Here is a 20,875-nt window from a genome sequence, read left to right on the forward strand (position 1 = left end):
AAAACAGAAACGTTTTTCATATTTTAGTAGTAAATGACAAAATGTAGGCATAAACTATATAATGTATGAAGCCTGAAGTCCAAAGATCAAGTAAACACTTTCACAAAAAGTTCAAGGATGATACAACAGCTTCCGTGGCGTAGCGGTAAGATTTGCTGACTTGTAATCAAGAGTCCCCAGTTCGATCCCCACTCACTCCTATATTTGCCGTTTTCAGTAGTGAGCTCCTCTTTTTGTTAATATTATACAGTACACACATTTGTGTACTGTGTTCCTCTCCTAACAGTACAATAACTTGTGTCTTTATTAACATATACATAAATACATTCTCAAATCTGCTTAATCTGACTGCATGTTGTAGATGGAGTCTATCGCACACATTTGGTTTGCGTCTGTAACACACAGTGCGCATTTATAGGACTTGTAGAAGTTACTGTTTTTTTTACTTTTATTCTCTCTAAATCACGATCATGATACATACTACAAACATACATACAGCAACAAGACACAAGGTAGTTATACTGCATCAGCAAGGTCTCTCCCAGACAAAGATTTCAAAGCAGACTGGGGTTTCAAGATGTGCTGTTCAAGCTCTTTTGAAGAAGTACAAAGAAATTGGCAACGCTGAGGATCGTAGACGCAGTGGTCGGCCAAGGAAACTTAGTGCAGCAGATGAAAGACACATCAAGCTTATTACCCTTCGAAATCGGAAGATGTCCAGCAGTGCCATCAGCTCAGAACTGGCAGAAACCAGTGGGACCCAGGTACACCCATCTACTGTCCGGAGAAGTCTGGCCAGAAGTGGTCTTCATGGAAGAGTTGCTGCCAAAAAGCCATACCTCCGACGTGGAAACAAGGCCAAGCGACTCAAGTATGCACGAAAACATAGGAACTGGGGTGCAGAAAAATGGCAGCAGGTGCTCTGGACTGATGAGTCAAAATTTGAAATATTTGGCTGTAGAAGAAGGCAGTCTGTTCGTCGAAGGGCTGGAGAGTGGTACAATAATGAGTGGCAACAGTGAAGCATGGTGGAGGTTCCTTGAACGTTTGGGGCTGCATTTCTGCAAATGGAGTTGGAGATTTGGTCAGGATTAATGGTGTTCTCAATGCTGAGAAATATAGGCAGATACTTATCCGTCCTGCAGTACCATCAGGGAGGCGTATGATTGGCCCCAAATTTATTCTGCAGCAGGTCAATGACCCCAAACATACAGCCAAAGTCATTGAGAACTATCTTCAGCGTAAAGAAGAACAAGAAGTCCTGGAAGTGATGGTATGGCCCCCACAGAGCCCTGATCTCAACATCATCGAGTGTGTCTGGGATTACATGAAGAGACAGAAGGATGTGAGGAAGCCTACATCCACAGAAGATCTGTGGTTAGTTCTCCAAGATGTTTGGAACAATCTACCAACTGAGTTCCTTCAAAAACTGTGTGTAAGTGTACCTAGAAGAATTGATGCTGTTTTGAAGGCAAAGGGTGGTCACAACAAATATTGATTTGATTTAGATTTCCCTTTTGTTCATTCACTGCATTTTGTTGATTGATGAAAATAAATGATTAACACTTCCATTTTTGAAAGCATTCTTTGTTTATAGCATTTTTTCACACCTGCCTAAAACTTTTGCACAGTACTGTATGTACTGTAGATGAGATATTGGGACAGCTTAGCAACAAGTAAGCCTGATGGACTGAATGGTCTCTTCTCGTTTGTCAGATTTCTTAGGTTGTGCTCTAATCAGCAATCGTTTCAATTGGAAAACAGCACAGACAATATCAGCACTTATAAAAACAATTTACGTTATGAAACTATAAAAGTTTACACATTACAGTAATCCCTCGCTATATCGCGCTTCGCCTTTCGCGGCTTCACTCCATCGCGGATTTTATATGTAAGCATATTTAAATATATATCGCGGATTTTTTGCTGGTTCGCGGATTTCTGTGGACAATGGGTCTTTTAATTTCTGGTACATGCTTCCTCAGTTGGTTTGCCCAGTTGATTTCATACAAGAGGCTATTGGCGGATGGCTGAGAAGCTACCCAAGCTTCTCTCTCTCTCTTGCGCTGACTTTCTCTGATCCTGACGTAAGGGAATTGAGCAGGGGGGCTGTTCGCACACCTAGACGATACGGACGCTCGTCTAAAAATGCTGAAAGATTATCTTCACGTTGCTACCTTCTGTGCAGCTGCTTCCTGAAGCGACATGCTGCACGGTGCTTCGCATACTTAAAAGCTCGAAGGGCACGTATTGATTTTTGATTGAAAAACAAACTCTGTGTCTCTCTCTCTCTCTCTCCCTGCTCCTGACGGAGGGGGTCTGAGCTGCCGCCTTCAACAGCTTTGTGCCGCGGTGCTTCACATACTTAAAAGCCAAACAGCCCTATTGATTTGTTTGCTTTTCTCTATCTCTCTGACATGCTCTGCTCCTGACACGCACTCCTTTGAAGAGGAAGATATGTTTGCATTCTTTTAATTGTGAGACGGAACTGTCATCTCTGTCTTGTCATGGAGCACATTTTAAACTTTTGAAAAAGAGACAAATGTTTGTTTGCAGTGTTTGAATAACGTTCCTGTCTCTCTACAACCTCCTGTGTTTCTGTGCAAATCTGTGACCCAAGCATGACAATATAAAAATAACCATATAAACATATGGTTTCTACTTTGTGGATTTTCTTATTTCGCGGGTGGCTCTGGAACGCAACCCCCGCGATGGAGGAGGGATTACTGTACTCCAGAGTTGATAGGAGTTCCTTTAAGATTAGATGGCTAGCAAGTAAAACAGCAATTTACTTCATTTAGGCAATTACAGTAGGCTACCAAAGGACTGACAGAGCTCAACACTAACTAAAACGTGGTTGCCAGGCTTAGAAACTAGGTATCAACTTTTGGTTGCTGAAACTGAATATACGGTCACCAATTTTAACAGATTATATTTGGAGTAAATAAGATGCTACGCAATTATGTCAGCTTGATGCAACTTTACAGCATTTCAATCTGAATGGTATCTTTTGACATGTTAAATTTCTAAATCTTTGCACACCCATTCCTTGTGTGGAATGTTTGTTTTTTCAAATATAGCCTAGGGAGGCTGAGGTGGTATCATTCAGTTTATTGAGCAATAGTTCATAAATGTTTTCACAGCTAAACACTTTTAAATTAGTATTTGAAGTGTAAAGAATTATAATTATCAAGTACGGTAGTACCATCATAAAAAAATACACATTCTGTATAGCAAAAGTTATATGAATGAAAATCTGTAACTACACTGTATCTTCTGCACATTTTAAAATAAAATAACAGAAGATGCTTGCACATGTCATCTTCACCTGCTCACCTTCTGTTTTTTGTCATTTTTCTAAAATACTCAACAGCATTGCTCTGACTTGTTCCTTTGTTGGGTTTGTAAAATATATTATTGTTTAATGAATTTCATTAACATTGCACTACTTTGAAGAAACAATCTAAAAGAACTGAACAAATGTATCAAAAGAATGCCATTTTCACTCATTATGTAATGAAAGTTTTTGAGAGTTGGTGAGTTTTTAGTTGTGATGTAATCCTAAATATCTTACCAAATTTGTAGCACCAAATGTCTTCACTTTAGTTCAGGCACAGCTTTCTTTTTCCCAGGCACATGTTGCAATTAGTACATATTTCACTTTAACACAATTTAATTTACTTTCGCATAGCAGACATTGTAACGGCCTCAGGTTCTGTGGGATTTTTCAGCCTTTCGTTGATTTCATAATAGTATGCTTTCTCTTTAAATGTAACTACTGTACTTTATACTGCCTGTTCTTTGAGGGTGTAACCCCATGAGGAGGGACTACCATGACATCACTTCTGGGCCCTCCATCTGGCTATATAAGTGAGCCAAGAAAGACGAGGACTGTGAATAACTCAATGTCTATAATGGAGTTTCTGTAAGTATTGTTTTCTGTTTGGATTCACCATCTTTCGGATTATTTTTATTGCCTTATTTTCATGGATTATTTTTTTTCTAATACAACTTTGAATTATAAACATTCTTTGTCACCATTTTTGTGCACAAGCCAAAGATTGATAGTGACCTTCCTCCTTGTGGGGCTTTTTCTTTATTTTTGTGATATTTGCTGTTGTTTTGCCATCTCCACATTTTTGGGCCTGCTTCAGTTAAAGCCAGCTGATACTGTCTGAGGAGTTGGATGGACTAAGTGAATCTCTGCTGGACAGACAAGTGAAACTTTTGGCTTTATTCTTAGCTGAATCATAAAGGCCTTACCCATTTTGATTTAGAAGAAACTCTATTTATAACACAATGATTCCCCCAAAAACAAAACAAACAGTAAATCCAAACAGAAAACAATACCTACAGAAACTTGGAAATTAACGACAATGACTCCCAACTCCTAGGCCTCCTCGGCTCACTTAATTAGCCTGTGGGAGAGCTCAGGAGTGGTAAATTTAGGGTGGTCCCACATCATGGGGCTCCACCAACAAAAAACTGGGAACATAGTACACTATTACTATTACTGTAATCAACCAAAATAACAAAAGCAAAAGGGGTAACCATTTAAAATGAACAAAAACAACAATAAACCATAAATTATTCGTAACATCCACCGTTTTCTGTTCTGTATTCTGGTTTTCAAATTTGATGCCTTATAGATCTCCTGATTCCTGCATAACTGCCCCTTATTCTCACACACTCAAGTCAATAGATATAACCATTGATTTGTAGGTCACTGAAAGAAAATCTAATAACAAAAATATCATCAAAACTGGGACAAAACAAAAAACAATACTAATGGTTTTCAGTAAGTGATGTGGTTAATTATTGCCACACAAATCAGGAAATATGCAGTTATATAAATGCTTCATTTAGTTTATGGTGTTGCATGATTCAATATGTTCAATGTGTTAACTGGCTTTAAATCATTACTCATATTCTGCCTTATCTCACAGCTAAAAATATTGTTGAATTTAGTACATTTTGTTTGTATGAAGCTCTTGTTCCAGTACGCCCACTCAGACCATTGCTAGTCTAGCAAATGCAAAGCAGCACTAAAATATTTAACACACAGCTGCTGTACAAGTATTTATTTAGAAAATTCCATTTTCTAAAGCATATATAGTAAAAGCAAACATACCAAAATATATATTTATAACATGCTTAATATGTGTAAAGCCAGGTGGCAAGAGAGAAAAAAGAAGACATAAAACTCCTTTTAAGTAAGCATATAAAATACCTACAAACGCCTATGTGCTGCAAAAAAGCATGTACTTTAAGAACTTCCACAGGAAAAAAAATAATAATATGAAAGTTATTATCAGCCAAGGACATAGCAGATACCACTGCCAAATTCTGTGTTAGATGAAAGTTTGTTGCCATTTCTAATACCAGTCGGAATGCTTTAAAACAGGGTTTCAATCTCAGATCCTGCAGGCTATCATTTCAGCTACTTTTTAAAATCAGTAACACATAACTTCAGCTAATGTTGTTATGAACTTGAGAGTCCCCAAAGCACAGAGAGACTCGCTTCTGGAGGTACCACCCACAAAATACCCAAAACATAGCAGCAAATACATAGATAGAAAGAAACCACACAATCAACAATGTTACCAGGAAAAGATTAACAAAATGTCTGAACCCCAGCCATGGGAGGAACCCTTGCTGAAATGAAACAAATGCAACATAACTAATTGCCTAAATTTTAACAAATCCATTTTTTGAGAACACTTAATTGCTTTTTTTCCTTTAGTATCAGCTAAACAACAATGAGATTTCACAGCAAGCCAAACGATGACAGCTAACTGTAAGACCACTATATTCGTTCCAGCCAGTTTCTTAATGAGAGACTAATTCTTGCTTTTAATCAAAAATATTATTTAATTCAATGGCTTGTTTGTCCTCTAATTTACAAGGCCTGTTTTTTTTGAGAGCACCATCAAAATGTTTGTGGCTCAGAACAAACCCCCACTTTAAAAATATTTTGTTGAAATGGTATGATGAATGCATAGGTGCAATTTGGGTCACATTAGCTGGTGATCTTTTGATTTGTTTTGCATTTATATTTGGTTGTTGGCTATGTGAAAAAGAAAAAACACTTCAGAATCAAAGAAAGCACGTTAAGTTAAAGCAAAAGAAGTCTGTTCTACTAGCTGTGTAACTGGTTACAAATTTAAAAAGTCACTGGAAAGAAAAGCTGAAGCCACTGCAGCTCTCTAGCAATCAGAGTATGACACCCCTGTTGTACAACATACAGAAAAATTCCATATTATAAGACAACTTAAGACAAACATCTTTGGTTAATATCAAACATTGTTTAAAGATGATCAACTGAGAATTTTATTTTCATCAAATTTTATTTTATAATTTAGTGTTCTCCTTAGTCAAAGAGGTATACCTTAGTTACACTGAAGGATGCACTCCCTCTAGGCATCCAAACATTTATCAGATCAAGAACATGAAAAATCTCTTACTAAATCTTTTTAACAGTTTAAGATAGAATTATTCAGCTTCCCTTATGTATTCACATCAAATTTTTCTTAATCAGGTATACATGAATGATTAGTTTTCATTGGCTTTGTGCCACACCTCAGCTCTCCATAGTATTCCCTTTAATTTGAATATTTAATACCCTTTCGTGTCTTAATTGCAGCAAATTGCACACAGTTGGCACGATTTCTTGAAATTAATCCCAGTGTAATTTGTTTCTGTCAAGCAATCAAAGCCTTGGAGAATAACAGTAAATGTTATTACAGAACTAATTTTAAATGACTGTCTATGCATTTAACTTAAGCCTTTAATTATTCGTAAAAGACTGTTTTAGCTCAACAGCCAGCATCTTTTTTTGACTGGAAACGTAGGTAAGGAGTAAGAAAAAGTGTCAATGTATTATACGATAAAACCAGTAAAAACAAATAACACATACTAAAGAGTAATGTGCACAAAGAAAGTTAAAATATATTAGTTGACATTAAAAGAAAGGCAAACAGAATGACTTCATTAAGCTGTGATTTGATACATATATAGTCACACACACTATTTAAATCATATATATATCATAAATATATACTTTTTTTTTTTGGTATACCCTGCATGGTAGGCAATGGCCGTAGTGGAAAACCATAATGGAAAGTTTTTGAAATCCAGATGCCAGGAATATTCATAAATACAAGTAAGGCCAACAAGAAAGACTGGACCACCTCTTCTAAACAGGTCAACCTGGACCAGAATAAAAGGTGCCTGTTGCCATAAAGCATCAATTCATGTCCGGCAATGAATGAAGGGAAGAACTGCACTTGTAACTGATCCAGGCATTATTTAATATGCACTTAGAGAGGGTCCCTGACCCTGAATAGTAAGGATTATATAGTACAACGTGTGGGAAAGTGCTTAGTTGATATCACTATGGTCTTTGTACTGTTTTTCACTTTGGAAGTGGGAAACGTAGACTATGAAAACTAAATATATAAAATTCCAAATGATTGTCATGGAAAAACTCACAAATCCCTGGGCCTTGAACATAGATCTCAGTTAACACCTCATGCTGTGATATGCATAACATGATCCATGAATTGGATGTATGGGCTGCCTCAGCCACAAACAGGCTTCCAAGTCTTTCTCACAGCATGTACCATGGTTGACAGGAAAAGTGCAGCAAGGCAGCCACTTGGTGTTTCTTATAGTAAAAGCAAACCGGCGGATATGCAGCATTGTTGACAGGAAAAACAAGGCTGCGAGTTCTGGCGACAGTGAAACACACTGCACATGCTGACTGATCCTTTTCATCACAAGTACCAGTCATACAATCTGTGTGAAACAGAAAGTCATAAAAGACCAAAGAAGTGGAGGTGCAGGCTTCCTCTGCCACATTATTGAGTTTTGGGTCCTTCACACAACATAGCTAACAAGAAAACAATGACAAGCATGCAACATGTCTATCAGGATAAAAAAGCCATGGCCACAAACATTAGCTGTGAAGGATACAGCAGCAGCCTCAGCAGGGTGACCTTTCTTTGAGGACGGGAGATATGATAAAACGTGTATTGAAAGCCTTTTCGTTCTGGTTAACTGAGTGCTCCCATGCAGTCACTGTATGTGTATGGCAATGTACTCTATATAGAATTTACCAGCAATATTACTTAAGTGATTTCAACAAAATATAAGCAATTCTATCACTATAGGCCTTAGAAGCTGTGGGAGGACTGATTAAAATCAAAAACCATATTTTGTAAATTTAACAAGTCAGTTAACTTTCTTATAGCAACAGAAATATGGGCATTCATAAAAACTGAAAGAGAGCTCATGTTTGATATTAAGTACTGGTGCATGCTTGCAACATGACTTACAGCAACTTTCAAACTAATGTCAATGTCAATTTATTTATATAGCACATTTAAAACAACATAGGAATGCTGTAGTCAAAGTGCTTTACAATAATAGAATAAAAGAAAACATACAATTAACATACATAACATAAATAGAAATAAAATACATGAACATAAATAAAATAAATAATAAACAGAAGTAGTGTTACATAATCACAATGAGGAAACCATCAGTATTACTGAAGGTCATGGAATGCAAGTGAATAGAAATGAGTCTTTAATCTTGTTTTGAACAGTTCAATGGTAGACGACTCCTTCATGTAATGAGGTAAAGAGTTCCACAGGCGAGGAGCAGCAGCTGCAAAAGCCCTGTCCCCTTAGTTTTACACTTGGTATGAGGGACAACAAGAGACAACTGACCAGAAGATCTAAGCACTCTGGATGGCTGGTGTAAAGCACACAATTCAGATAAATAGGCAGGAGCAAGCCCATGTAAAGATTTAAAAACTACCAACAAGATTTTAAAATCAATTCAAAAACTGACAGGCAGCCAGTGTAAAGAAGCTAATATTGCAGAAACAGAATCAGACTTTCTTGCCCCAACCGGAAAGCGAGCGGCAGCATTCTGGACCAACTGTAACCTGCGTATCAGGGATTTGCTAATCCCAGAATACAGCGAGTTGCATTAATCAAGACGAGAAAAGACAAAAGCATGAGTAGCTTTCTCAAGATCCCTAGAATATATAAAAAGGCTTGATCTTACCTAAATAGACGAAGCTGGAAAAAGCAATTTTTGACTGCAGAATTAATCTGTTTCTCAAAAGAGAGGTTACTGTCAAAGATAGCACCAAGATTGCAGACTTGAGGTTTGCAAAAGACAAAGAAAGAGCCGAGAAGTCCAAGACCAATTTGGGCTTTAGCTGATGGACCCACTATAAGCACCTCTGTTTTATTTTGATTCAGATCAAGAAAATTATTAGCCATCCAGGATCTTAGTTCAGAAAGACAGTTGTGCAGTTGATTTATTGCAGAGTTGCAGACGGGAATATAAACCTGTGTATCATCAGCATAGCAGTGAAAAGAAATGATCAATTTCCTAAAAATAGCTCCAATAGGGTGAAGGTATATAGAGAATAAAATAGGACCCAAAATGGATCCCTGAGGAACACCACATTTAAGAGGAGCAGTAGACGAAAAAGATGAATTTAAAGTCACTGAAAAGTGTCTACCAGTTAGATACGACCTAAACCAGTTAAGAGCAGTCCCTTTAAGCCCAACAAGATGTTCAAGCCGCAACAGCAATATCTCATGGTCAATAATGTCAAAGGCAGCGGACAGGTCAAGGAGGACAAGGACTGCCACATCACCTGAGTCAGCAATAATAGAGATGACACTGAATACTTTAAGGAGGGCCGTCTCAACACCATGATAATGCCTAAAGCCAGATTGGCAAATCTCAAATAAATTATTGGAGTTAAGGTGATCAACCAATTGATTATAAATAATTCTTTCTAATATTTTTGCTAGAAATGGCAATTGGGAAATCAGGCGAAAATTGGCTAAAACTCCAGGATCTAATTCTGCCTTTTTTAGACAGGGATGTACCGCAGCATGTTTAAAAAATGAGGGCACAAATGTGTCTGACTTTGATTCCTCACAACTACTATTTAGGAAATAGCGTACTGCTCATTATTGTTTGTATCAAGTATTTTGATGGAGTTTTTTTTCTAATATTTTAAGAGCTGTATAATTTTTTGGACAGTGTTGTCCTCCATTTTGAATTTTTAATGATCGCTGCTGTTTGGCTGCAGGAGCATTTCCTCACCCAATCTGCAGATTCAAAACCTCTTTCAGATTTATTGATAAAATATCTTTGTTTATTGCTTTTTGGTGCAGTCCTCTTGCTTCATTTTTTGACCTCAGTTTTGTCTAATGCTCTGGATTTGCTGCTATTCATTTTGATGTCATCCTTATCTGCCTGATTGCGCCTTGCCTGACTCAGTCAACAATTACCTTTGTCAGTTCACTGACATAATGTCTACTGTGTGTTTTAGTTTTATAAAATTGTATTTCTTGATTCACAGAGGTGGCATTTAACCATTTGGACATCTAAATTCAACTCTTAAAAGAAAAAAATATAATTTTGAAGACAATAGTGCCCATTGGCAGATACAATAAAAATAATTTAATAAAAATTAAAAACTGTAAGATTAGTTTATTTAAAATTATATTACAATTACACAACCCATGTATGTTCTCCAAAGCATCTCTACTGACAGCTTCACTAAACAATCAAAAGGAATCATGCAAATCAAGAAGGTTGTACAATGGGTCATGTCATACCTTTTTGATAGCCTGTTTTTAAAGTTAAACCTGTTTGGTTCAAAAATACTGAAATAATTTACAAGTCGGGAAAGTTACTCATTTTACAAAATTTTGAAAAGACTAAAGAATAAGCTTCCATTTTTAATACATCTCAAATTTCAACAGCCATGTTTATTACAGTGAAAATACTAAGCATTATGTGAACCAAATTGTCACTTTATGCATTTAAATAAGTATCAAAAGACATATTTTAATAAAGTTTGTTAATGTAAGCATCCAAATGCAGTGCTTAAGTGAACACTAAAATTTTTATGTTGTTTGCAAGCCAAGCCCATTTCTCAAACTTACTGTATATTTTCTGAATAGGATTAAATATTCATTTATAACTATTTTTCCCTATGCACTTTTAAGATTATCTAAAAATGTATGCATTCTTATTTAAACACTTGTGTTCATTATTTATATTTATTAGATTGTACCATTGGAGGCAACAATATAGACTGCACATTGGTAGGAATCTGTCATGTTTTATGTTTAGCCTCACACACAAATAGTTTTTTCCCTTGGAAGGTGCAGGTGGACACATCTGTACTGAAACGGGTGTGGATTTTATCTAATGAAAGACATGGAAAATTACAGATCATGTAAACCTAGCAGAAACTCACCTCCAGCAGAGGTGGAAGAAACAGAAACCTGAGAAAAAGCAGGAGGAAGGTATGTTCAACAGCATCCAGAGACACTGTGCTCTCAAGCAATAACTCACAGAATATTGAAAAAAGTCGGTTTTATTTGGAAAAGTGATAGACTCTTAGCTAGCATTAGCACTGCCCTTCTAAACATTTTAATTCTAAATTGCAATGCTTATTTAAAACATGTAAATGCTTCTGTATTGCCAAAATATTACTTAAAATGTCATTTATAAAGTTCTGTTTAGAACTGCACTATACATTTTACTGGTAGTCTTTTCTTAATGAATGAGCAGAAATAATTATAAATGGATGACAGTTTCACAATTAACAAAAGAAATAATCTAACAGTCATATTAAAATGATCATCTTGGCTCTATTTTTTACAGTGTTGGGCAAAATTATTTACTAAAATGTCAATAAAGGCCTTAAAAATGTAATCTTTTGTTTTTTTCTTATCTCCAATATTATAAACTTGTTCTTGTTTTAATGATTATTTAGAACTGTTACACATGTAAGATTGAGTTTTGAAATATAGAGAATCTTAATATGTTTTTTTTTTTGTATTTTATGCCTCCTTACTAAGTTTAATTTTTGATTATGTATTACCGCAACAACATTTTGTTTTCTTGACAGGTGTAGCGCATTGTGTTCACCAGTGTCATGGAAACTTGTGTTGGCATTCCCGGGACATTCTTGTTGGCGAAGTCAAACTAGTAACAATATAAAGTTCAGCCCTATTACTTCGGGGGTATTTAAGGTTGATGGATAAACCCTTTGTTAACTGCTTACTATAACTCTTGTTCTGAATTTATGGTCTTGAATCTGTGCTCATTTTCTGACTCCGTATTTTGGGCTCTGATGAAAGATTCTCACCGATTCCTGGTTTTGACCTTGACCCCTATTTTTGATTTTGCATTGTCTAATCATTTTCATTGAGGCAAAACACCCAGTCGTTTTGGTTCTACCTAATGTCCCAGTCAGTCACATTCTAACCCACTTAATCTTGAGCTGGGTCACAGGGGTCTGCTGGAGTCTATCCCAGATAGCTTAGGGCGCAAAGCAGAAACAAACCCTGGACAGGGCACTAGTGCATCGCAGAGCAAACACACACACAACCTCATGCACACCCCAAGCACCCACTAGGGCCAATTTAGGAATAGTCAATCCATCTAAACTGCATGTCTTTGGACTGTGGGAAGAAAACAGAGCACCTGGAAGAAACCCACACAGACATGGGGAGAACATGCAAACTCCATACAGGAAGCTAAAATGCAATAAATATAATACTTGTATAAATGTAGAAGTAAAAAGTGGCAAATTCACTTAAATAATCCTTTCAAACAGGAAAAGAACAAAAAAGTCACATTACTTTATTGTATGTAATAAATATAACATCAAAAGACACAAGACTTAGGTCAATGACTTATTAAAGCCTACATAACAATTCTGCTGTTAATGTCAAGGTTATAAATACTGGCTTATAATAACACAGAAATTTCATACTCAAAAACACAGATGGTTAAAAAAAAACCCACAGAAACACAGCCATCTTCAACTCAAAGTCAAAGTGAACTTTATTGTCATCTCAACCATATACAAGTATACAGATAGACAAAATTGCGAAGCTCAGGGTCCACAGTGTAACAACATGAAGTGCAAATAAAAAATTAAAATTAAATAAAAATTAGAATTAAAATGTAAAATTAAAACACAAACAAGACAAGACATTGTGCAAAGACAAGACAAAGAAGTAGAAGCAGTATTGACGTATAGTTAGCAATATGAACATTGATGAAATGTATGGTATTATGTAATCTAGATATATAAATAAATATACTAAATACATAATATAGATAATACAGAAATTATCAGTGTATGATAATAGTTGTTTAAGATGTGTAAACAATGACAGGTCAGAATGTTTCACAGCAGAAGGATATCAAAGAATGTCAAAGTGCAGCTTGCAAAATACTTAAAGGTCAGTATGAGATTTTCAGTTCTTGTCTCCATGCACACTCGTCTTTGCAGGAAAATGGCTTGCATGTATAAAAGTTCTGTTTTTAGAGGTGGCTGAGGCTGTGTGGAAGATCCCAAGGGGCAGCATGGTGTTAAGTGGTCTGACAGCTTGGGGGTAAAAACTATCCTGCAGCCTGGCAGATCTGGCTTTGATGCTGCAGTATCTTCTCTTGGATGGCAGAAGTGTGAAAAGTCCATGTGAGGGGTGTCAGGGGTCCTGCACAAAGCTGCAGGCCTTGCGGACATTGCGTTTGAAAAATATGTCCTGTAGTGAAGAGAGAGGCACCCCAATAATGTTCTCTGCAGTCTTCACTATCCTTTGCAGGTGCTTGCGGTCAGATATGTTGTAGTTGCCATACCAGACAGTGACGCAGCTGGTCAGAACACTCTCAATGGTGCCTCTGTAGAACATGGTGAGGATGGAAGGGGGAAGACTTGCTCACTTCAGCCGCCTCAGGAAGTGTAGTCTCTGCTTAGAATTCCAAGAGCTAAGCTTAAAAGAAGTGGTGAGGCAGCCTTCTGCTGTTAAGCATCTAAAATCTGGAATGGCCTGCCAATAGGAATTTGCCAGGCTAATACAGTGGAGCACATTAAAAAACTGCTAAAAACACATTACTTTAACATGGCTTTCTCATAACTTTATTTTAGTTTAATCCTGATGCTCTGTATATTCAATTAATTACCATAACTATTCATGGTGGCTCTAAAATCCGTACTAACCCTTACTCTCTCTTCTGATTCTTTTCCCGGTTTTCTGTGGTGGCGACCTGCGCCACCACCACCACCACCTAATCAAAGCACCATGATGTTCCGACATTGATGGATTAAAAGCAAGAAGTCTACATGACCATCATCATTAAGTCCTTCCATGAGAACCCTAAATACAAAGAGGACAGTTCATTTATGTTAGGTAGAATGCCCAGAGGTGGTCTCATGGCCTCAGAACCCCTGCAGATTAAATTTTTTTTGTCCAGCCATCTGTCCTCCCTGGCCATTGGACCTTACTCTTATTCTATGTTAATCAGTGTTGTCTTATTTTAATACTTACTTTGTCTTTTTTTCTCTTTTCTTCATCATGTAAAGCACTTTGAGCTACATTATTTGTATGAAAATGTGCTATATAAATAAATGTTGTTGTTGTTGTTGTTGTTGTTGCTGGGCTTTCTTGATTAGTGATGAGGTGTTATGCGTCCATGTAAATTCCTCAGGGAGGAACTTGGTACTCCTAACAGTCTCCACATCTAAACCGTTGATGCTGAGTGAGATGTGGGCAGGATGTGATTTTCTGAAGTCCACAATTATCTCTTTAGTCTTGTCGACATTGAGAGATGGATTGTTGTCTTCACACCATGCAGATAGCCGTTCCACCTCATCTCTGTTTGCTGTTTCATCATCCCTGCTTATCAGTCCCAGCACCGTCGTATCATCCGCAAACTTGATGATTTGGTTGGTGTTGTGTGTGGCTGTGCAGTCGTGACTCAGCAGGGTGAAGAGCAGTGGACTAAGCACGCAGCCCTGCGGCGCTCCAATGCTCAGTGTGATGATGCTGGAAGTGCTGCAGCCCATCCGAACTGACTGGGGCCTCTCTGTGAAGAAGTCCAGGATCCAATTGCAGAGGGTAGTGTTCAGGCCCAGCCTACTCAGTTTTACAACCAGCTTTTGAGGGATGATTGTGTTGAAGGCGGTGCTAAAGTCTATGAATAGCATCCTGACATAACTCTATTACGAAGGTTAAACTAAGAGATACTTAACTGATTTTTTATTAAAGCAGATAATATAAGCTTATTGGTTGCATGGCACACACAAGTGTGTCCAGTTTTCAATAATAACACGTGTACATCTAAAATGTGTGCATCCTTTTAGTGGTGGTTAATAGGTTAAATAAAATATTCTTGGAAAATGAATTCATTGAGTACAAAAAATAATATTTTGTGCTCACCAGAAGTTTACCCATAATACATCATTTGTCTTTAACTATTCAGTTTACCTACCTGAGCTAACTTCTTTCAGTACTAATTTCTTCAAAAGATGTAAAATATATTTACATTGTATCATTTTATGAATACAAGTTTTATCTGACTGCATTTCAAACACAGAATATACAAAAAAGGGGCAAATTCACAAGAGTTTTGGCTTTCACTGAAGATGTCAATATGACCTTTTAAAGTAAACAATGTGTGATATGTATGTAAAAACAGATCTCCATGAGAGTTATGAAAGGCTACAAAGTGATTTTTTTTATTTAAATCATACCTTGCTGCTAGATATATTCTTTGCAATATTGAACTTTGTGTAATTCTATATCAGTTTCTTAAAATTGCAAACATGATGTAAAAATATCTTTGTATCATTTATTTTTGTGTACTTCTACATCCATTTTTAAGGCTTTAAATGTGAAGTTTAAAAAAAATCTTAAAAATCATAAAACTTCCCAATATGAAAGAGTTAAAATAGAGTGAGGTAGTTTATTTTATTTTATACCCATTAAACAGCAACAACATGGATGAAAATATCTGTCCATTCATCCATTTTTCACACCCACTAATTCTCATATCATGAGTCTCGAGACATCAGACCCTCCCTGCGCAATACTGAGTACAAAGCAGAAAGAAAGCTTGAATGGTATGTTAATTCTTTGGGGAGCGCACATGTGCTTACATTTACAGTTTAAAATTGCAAACCAAGCTGTAATGTGGAAGGGTAATAGATATCTGGCCTATGTCCAGGGAAACAATTGTTTATAAACTACTGTCAAGTTTGGTCTTGATGTTCAACCTACATGATACTAAATTACTGTTTTTTATAAAAGTAGACTGAAAAATACTACATTTCTAAGATCTGTGTTAAACTGCTTAAATTTTTGTTAGTTAAAATAAAACTCACCTGCTAAATGAGCAGGAGTTGACCATTTAAACTTCATTTGCTGCTTACTTCTAGGATCACACATCACATTAACAGTGCCTCCAAGGGCCCATGAACACATTGTGATCTGTGTATCCATTAAGAAAACTTCTCTTTTGCACATCCTCTTATGTTGGGAACGTGCCACATGCTTAACAGTGAATTGACTAACACAGATGTTTGTCAGGACTCTACCATCTCCTTAAACCAATGTCACATTACACAAATTCTAGTTGAAGGTTATTATACATGCCTATCTTGTTGTTTCTCAGTTTAAACAACTGAAAACTATTGGGTATATCAAATTACGCAACTGTATGCAACCTTTCCAGCACAGTTGTGATCATCACTTGTTCTGCCTTACAGTGTAGGTGCTGCATGTGCATATATATTAGTATTTCCAGATGAGCTTTCATTGGTCATGAGATCTCATGCCATCCCACCACTAAGGACAAAAATCACACGTTTTATTTTGCTGGGGCAGGTTGCGGATAAGTTGAAGTGAATTGCTGGGTAGGTCACACTAGAACACTGGCTTTACATGGGAACGCACCACCAACTACCACCAGCTCTCTAAGATTATGAAATGAAAGCTATGACATTACTGGAAAAGTCACCTAATGTGACATGGCCATTAAAGGAATATTACACCTAAAAATAACATTTTCTTTATATGTTACTTACTCCATGTAGATTGTAGTGATGACTAAGAAAAATGTTTAAATCTCAGGTTTTCATAGACATGGGAGATGACAAACTTTCTCATAAAATGATTGGATCACATTGGATCACAACACAATATGAAAACATATTTGAAAAAAAAAACTCACATTACTCAAATCTAGCCATATGCTCACAACAAACAAAACATAAGCATTTTTTGCTATAATATTGTTATATAAATACTTCTGGAAAATCAGAGCACTTCACACAGAGGAAACGCATTCATGGAACCTACCTCTCCCCCCTCATTTACTGGTCAAGAGTCCTGTCATAGATGTGATAAAAAGCAGACTCCCCAGAACATTCAGAAATACAGGATTACTGGTTATCGTCTCATATAATAATTTTAAAACTAATCAATTTTCTTAAGATGTAAGTGATGATTAATTTAATTTCACCTACTAAACATTAACAACAGTAGCCATTCTCAAAACTTCTTACTCAGAATCTAATTACATGCAATTAAAAACCATTTCGACATTAAACACTGTACGTTCTTCTTTATGTAAAAGTAATAATTAGCGAACCTACCTTAATTTACTCTAACATACAGCTTTTACATATTGTAGATGACAATGTTTGGGGTGAGGCACAACCATGATGTAGAAGAAGACAGAGCTATGCCAGAGTTATGCCAAAAATGCCTGAGAACCCCAACTAAGACCTGAATCTACAGTACGATGATTAGCAAAGACATTTTATGTTGTAATGCTGTGCTGTCAGAGACCTATTTCTCTGGACAGTAACTTTTTAACACTTCTTTTAAACAAATGATTCAAACATGTACAATAAAGAGAAAAATACATACTTGATCCTTTTGGGAGCACGTTTTCCTAAACACAGCAAGGTCACTTTCAAGCTGTGCAATGTCTTGTTCATACTGGGACACTCTATGTGTGTAGCTTTGCTTGGAGGCCGATACATTCACACGTAAGGACTGCAGATCCTGTTCAAGCTGTTCGATCTCGACAGCATGCTTCTTCTCTTTTTCTTTTACTCGAGCTTCTTCAGCCTTGAGTTGGTGTTGAGCAATTTTATATTCATCACACACTTCAGCATATTTTTTCTGCAAAGTGTCAAGTTCCTGAAAATATAATACATAAATTAAAGTTTGTTACAGGTGTGGAAAACTGCAAATAAACGTTTTAAAAGCTAGTTAGAAATACCGGTTCTTCTTCTTCTTTTTCCACAACATTACATATATTATTATAGTATTTCTTTTACTATATTCTATCTTGTAGGCTCATTTGCATGTTAAAATCCCTAACATAACAATAAACATTTCCACATAGCCAAGGCATCACTAATGCTGCAAATGACTATTACTGTTTGAAATCACTAATTTTTGGTTTATTATTCAGATATAACTGGAAAGCCCATTTACAGCCCATATAGTAAAATCTTTTAGCTCATGTTTAATTAAGATGAGCAAAGGTTCTCTAATGACCAATAAAACATGTCACCTGATATCTACTTTTCTTTCTTGAAACATTTCTCTGTTGTTTCAAATATTTATTCTCTTAGATCATGATATGCTTCACTGGAAACCCCCTTTACGTAAATTACTTTGTTTTGGTACTCTAGCAGAAAAATAAATTCTTGCCTTTCCCTGGTAAGCACCTAAGCATGTTACTGTAGACAGCAGTCAGTCCACCTTCAATAATTTAATCTGCATCATGGATTAATGGTGCCTCCACCATATCAACCTACTATTAACTTTTACAATTTTGGTGCAATTAGTTTAGTTTTGATTCTTTTACACGCTTTTTCTGCGGTGACTGAGTTATCACAAAATATGAATCCTCTGACTAAAGCTAGGATAGAATAGGATAATGTAGGTTGGGTTCTTTCACTCTGATGGTTGTTTATTATGAAAGAATATTTAGGACAAAATTAAATAAATCCACCTTAGTAAAAGGGTTAGGGTTATGTCTGTGTATCTGTAATGTTGCTACTTCCAGGTCACACCAACAGATGGCACATCACAAACATTAGCACTTCTATCACAAATCTTATACCAAAGGCATATAACAGAGACACACTCATTGCATTTGTCATGTCAGCTGATAGCACATCACAAACATTTATAGAAATGTATTTTCTTACAACAAATGTTTGTGATGTGCCATCTGTTGGAATGATAAAATGCAATGTATTTTATTAATACATGCATTACAAAGCACATTCCAAAAGATTGTACACTGCAAAAATTAACGCTGAGGTCTACGTTGATTACTTAGATTTAAATCCGTCTTTCACAGATAGCACAACTAGTAAATAAACACAAATAAATAAAAGTATTGAGAAATGTGACAATAAATACAAACACAATGATTTGTGAGCAATAATAATTGTCATAAAATCTGTTTCTGTTGCTTATTCCCTTATATATTTATTTAATAAATGTCATTTATTTTTATTTATTTCGACAATACAACATCACACATCAAAGCTGACAGGGTGGGCTCTCGTGAGTACCATCTTCTGACTGGTAAATCATTAATAGAGGTGACATGTACAGTGATAGGATTTCCAAGGCAAGCAAAGCAAATGCTCAAAGTTGTTATTGTGCACATTCATGGTGGCCACAAATGCAAGAAAAAGTTGGCACTACTTTAATTCAAGAACCCCTGAATTTGTTCCACCACCTGATGTTTGCCTATAACACTTTAGATTTATGTATTCTCTATGAATGATACTGGAAAAAATGAAATAAATACATAAAGGAATGTGCAACAAAAAATCGACACATTTAATTCTTTATGCTAACATATCACCATATTTTTGATTTATTTATTGTTCCATTTCACAATTCATTTATTTATTTGCATAATGAATTCATTTATTTATTAACTGATTAATTAGTTAGTTAATTAATTAAGTTCAAAATAATTCTCCATAGCTTTTGTCATATTTCCTGTTATTTTGTTTTTTATTTAATAAAGAGTTTATCACAAAAAAGCAAGTTCAAATGCAGGATTCTCAAAAGGTATATCGCTTAAATTTTTGACAGAAATGGATGACAAAATTCTTTAATATTTCTACAAATTCTTTAAAAATATGACACTGAAAGAGCAAAAAAACTGAGGACAGCTACAACAGCACAAATAAAAATAAAAATGAAGCAAAAAATAATTTGATACTTTAAAAGTTATTAACAATTTCAGCTAAATTAGAGAAAAAAAATTATGAACAATAAAACATAAAAGCCTAAGAAGTCAAAAAGCCTTCATCTGGAAAATAGTGCTGCATTTAAAATGCGTAGAATACATGCCCTAGGTTCACTTATTTAGTTTAAGAATTATGCATTTGTTTATTTATACTTTACCGTTGCACAAATCCCATTCTTAGCATTTGACATTTAATATTTATATGAATATATTTCTTGTGTGGCTTTCATTGTGCACACTATCTTCGTTTTAACATTTCAAAACCTGCTCTGCTGTTCTTTTTAACATTTTTATCAAAGGACTTGCTTTTCTCAGGTGTTACATTCCCCAGAAACGTTCTCCTGTGTCATTCAGCAAACCAAGGTTCTGGCATCACTGCCTGGCAGACACTACTCTGTATCGTCTCTTAGGAGTATATCCAGGAAATCACTAAATAATCTTTATATATACTATACATATATATATGAAAGGTTAAACTCCACAAGTGATTTTCTTTAAAATATTTTAACTCATTGTTTCTCTTATAATGGTAAAAGTATTTGTTTAACAGCTATAAACATATCACCTATAATTTGTAACAATATTAAAATAGTTCTGGGCTTGTACTGCTTGCCACTATGTATACAGTATGTGCTATATACAGGAGTTAATGAAATCAAAACTTATTAATTACATTGGTAGTCCTCCATTTCCAAGTAAACACAAAACACAATTACTGTGTTTACTACAGTTAATG

At 35.8% G+C, this 20,875-nt stretch overlaps 1 protein-coding gene across 1 annotated transcript in view; it reads right to left on the bottom strand.

Moving 5' to 3' along the window:
- Nucleotides 1-20,875, bottom strand: part of LOC114653241 (centromere-associated protein E-like) — a 402,188-nt gene that overhangs the window by 214,001 nt on the left and 167,312 nt on the right. Inside the window, exon 22 of the mRNA XM_028803441.2 lies at nt 17,778-18,053. Within this exon, the coding sequence (XP_028659274.2) occupies nt 17,778-18,053 (276 nt within the window). The remainder of the gene's footprint in view (nt 1-17,777; nt 18,054-20,875) is intronic.

This window comes from Erpetoichthys calabaricus, chromosome 6, assembly GCF_900747795.2.
Source record: "Erpetoichthys calabaricus chromosome 6, fErpCal1.3, whole genome shotgun sequence".
NCBI lineage: Eukaryota > Metazoa > Chordata > Cladistia > Polypteriformes > Polypteridae > Erpetoichthys > Erpetoichthys calabaricus.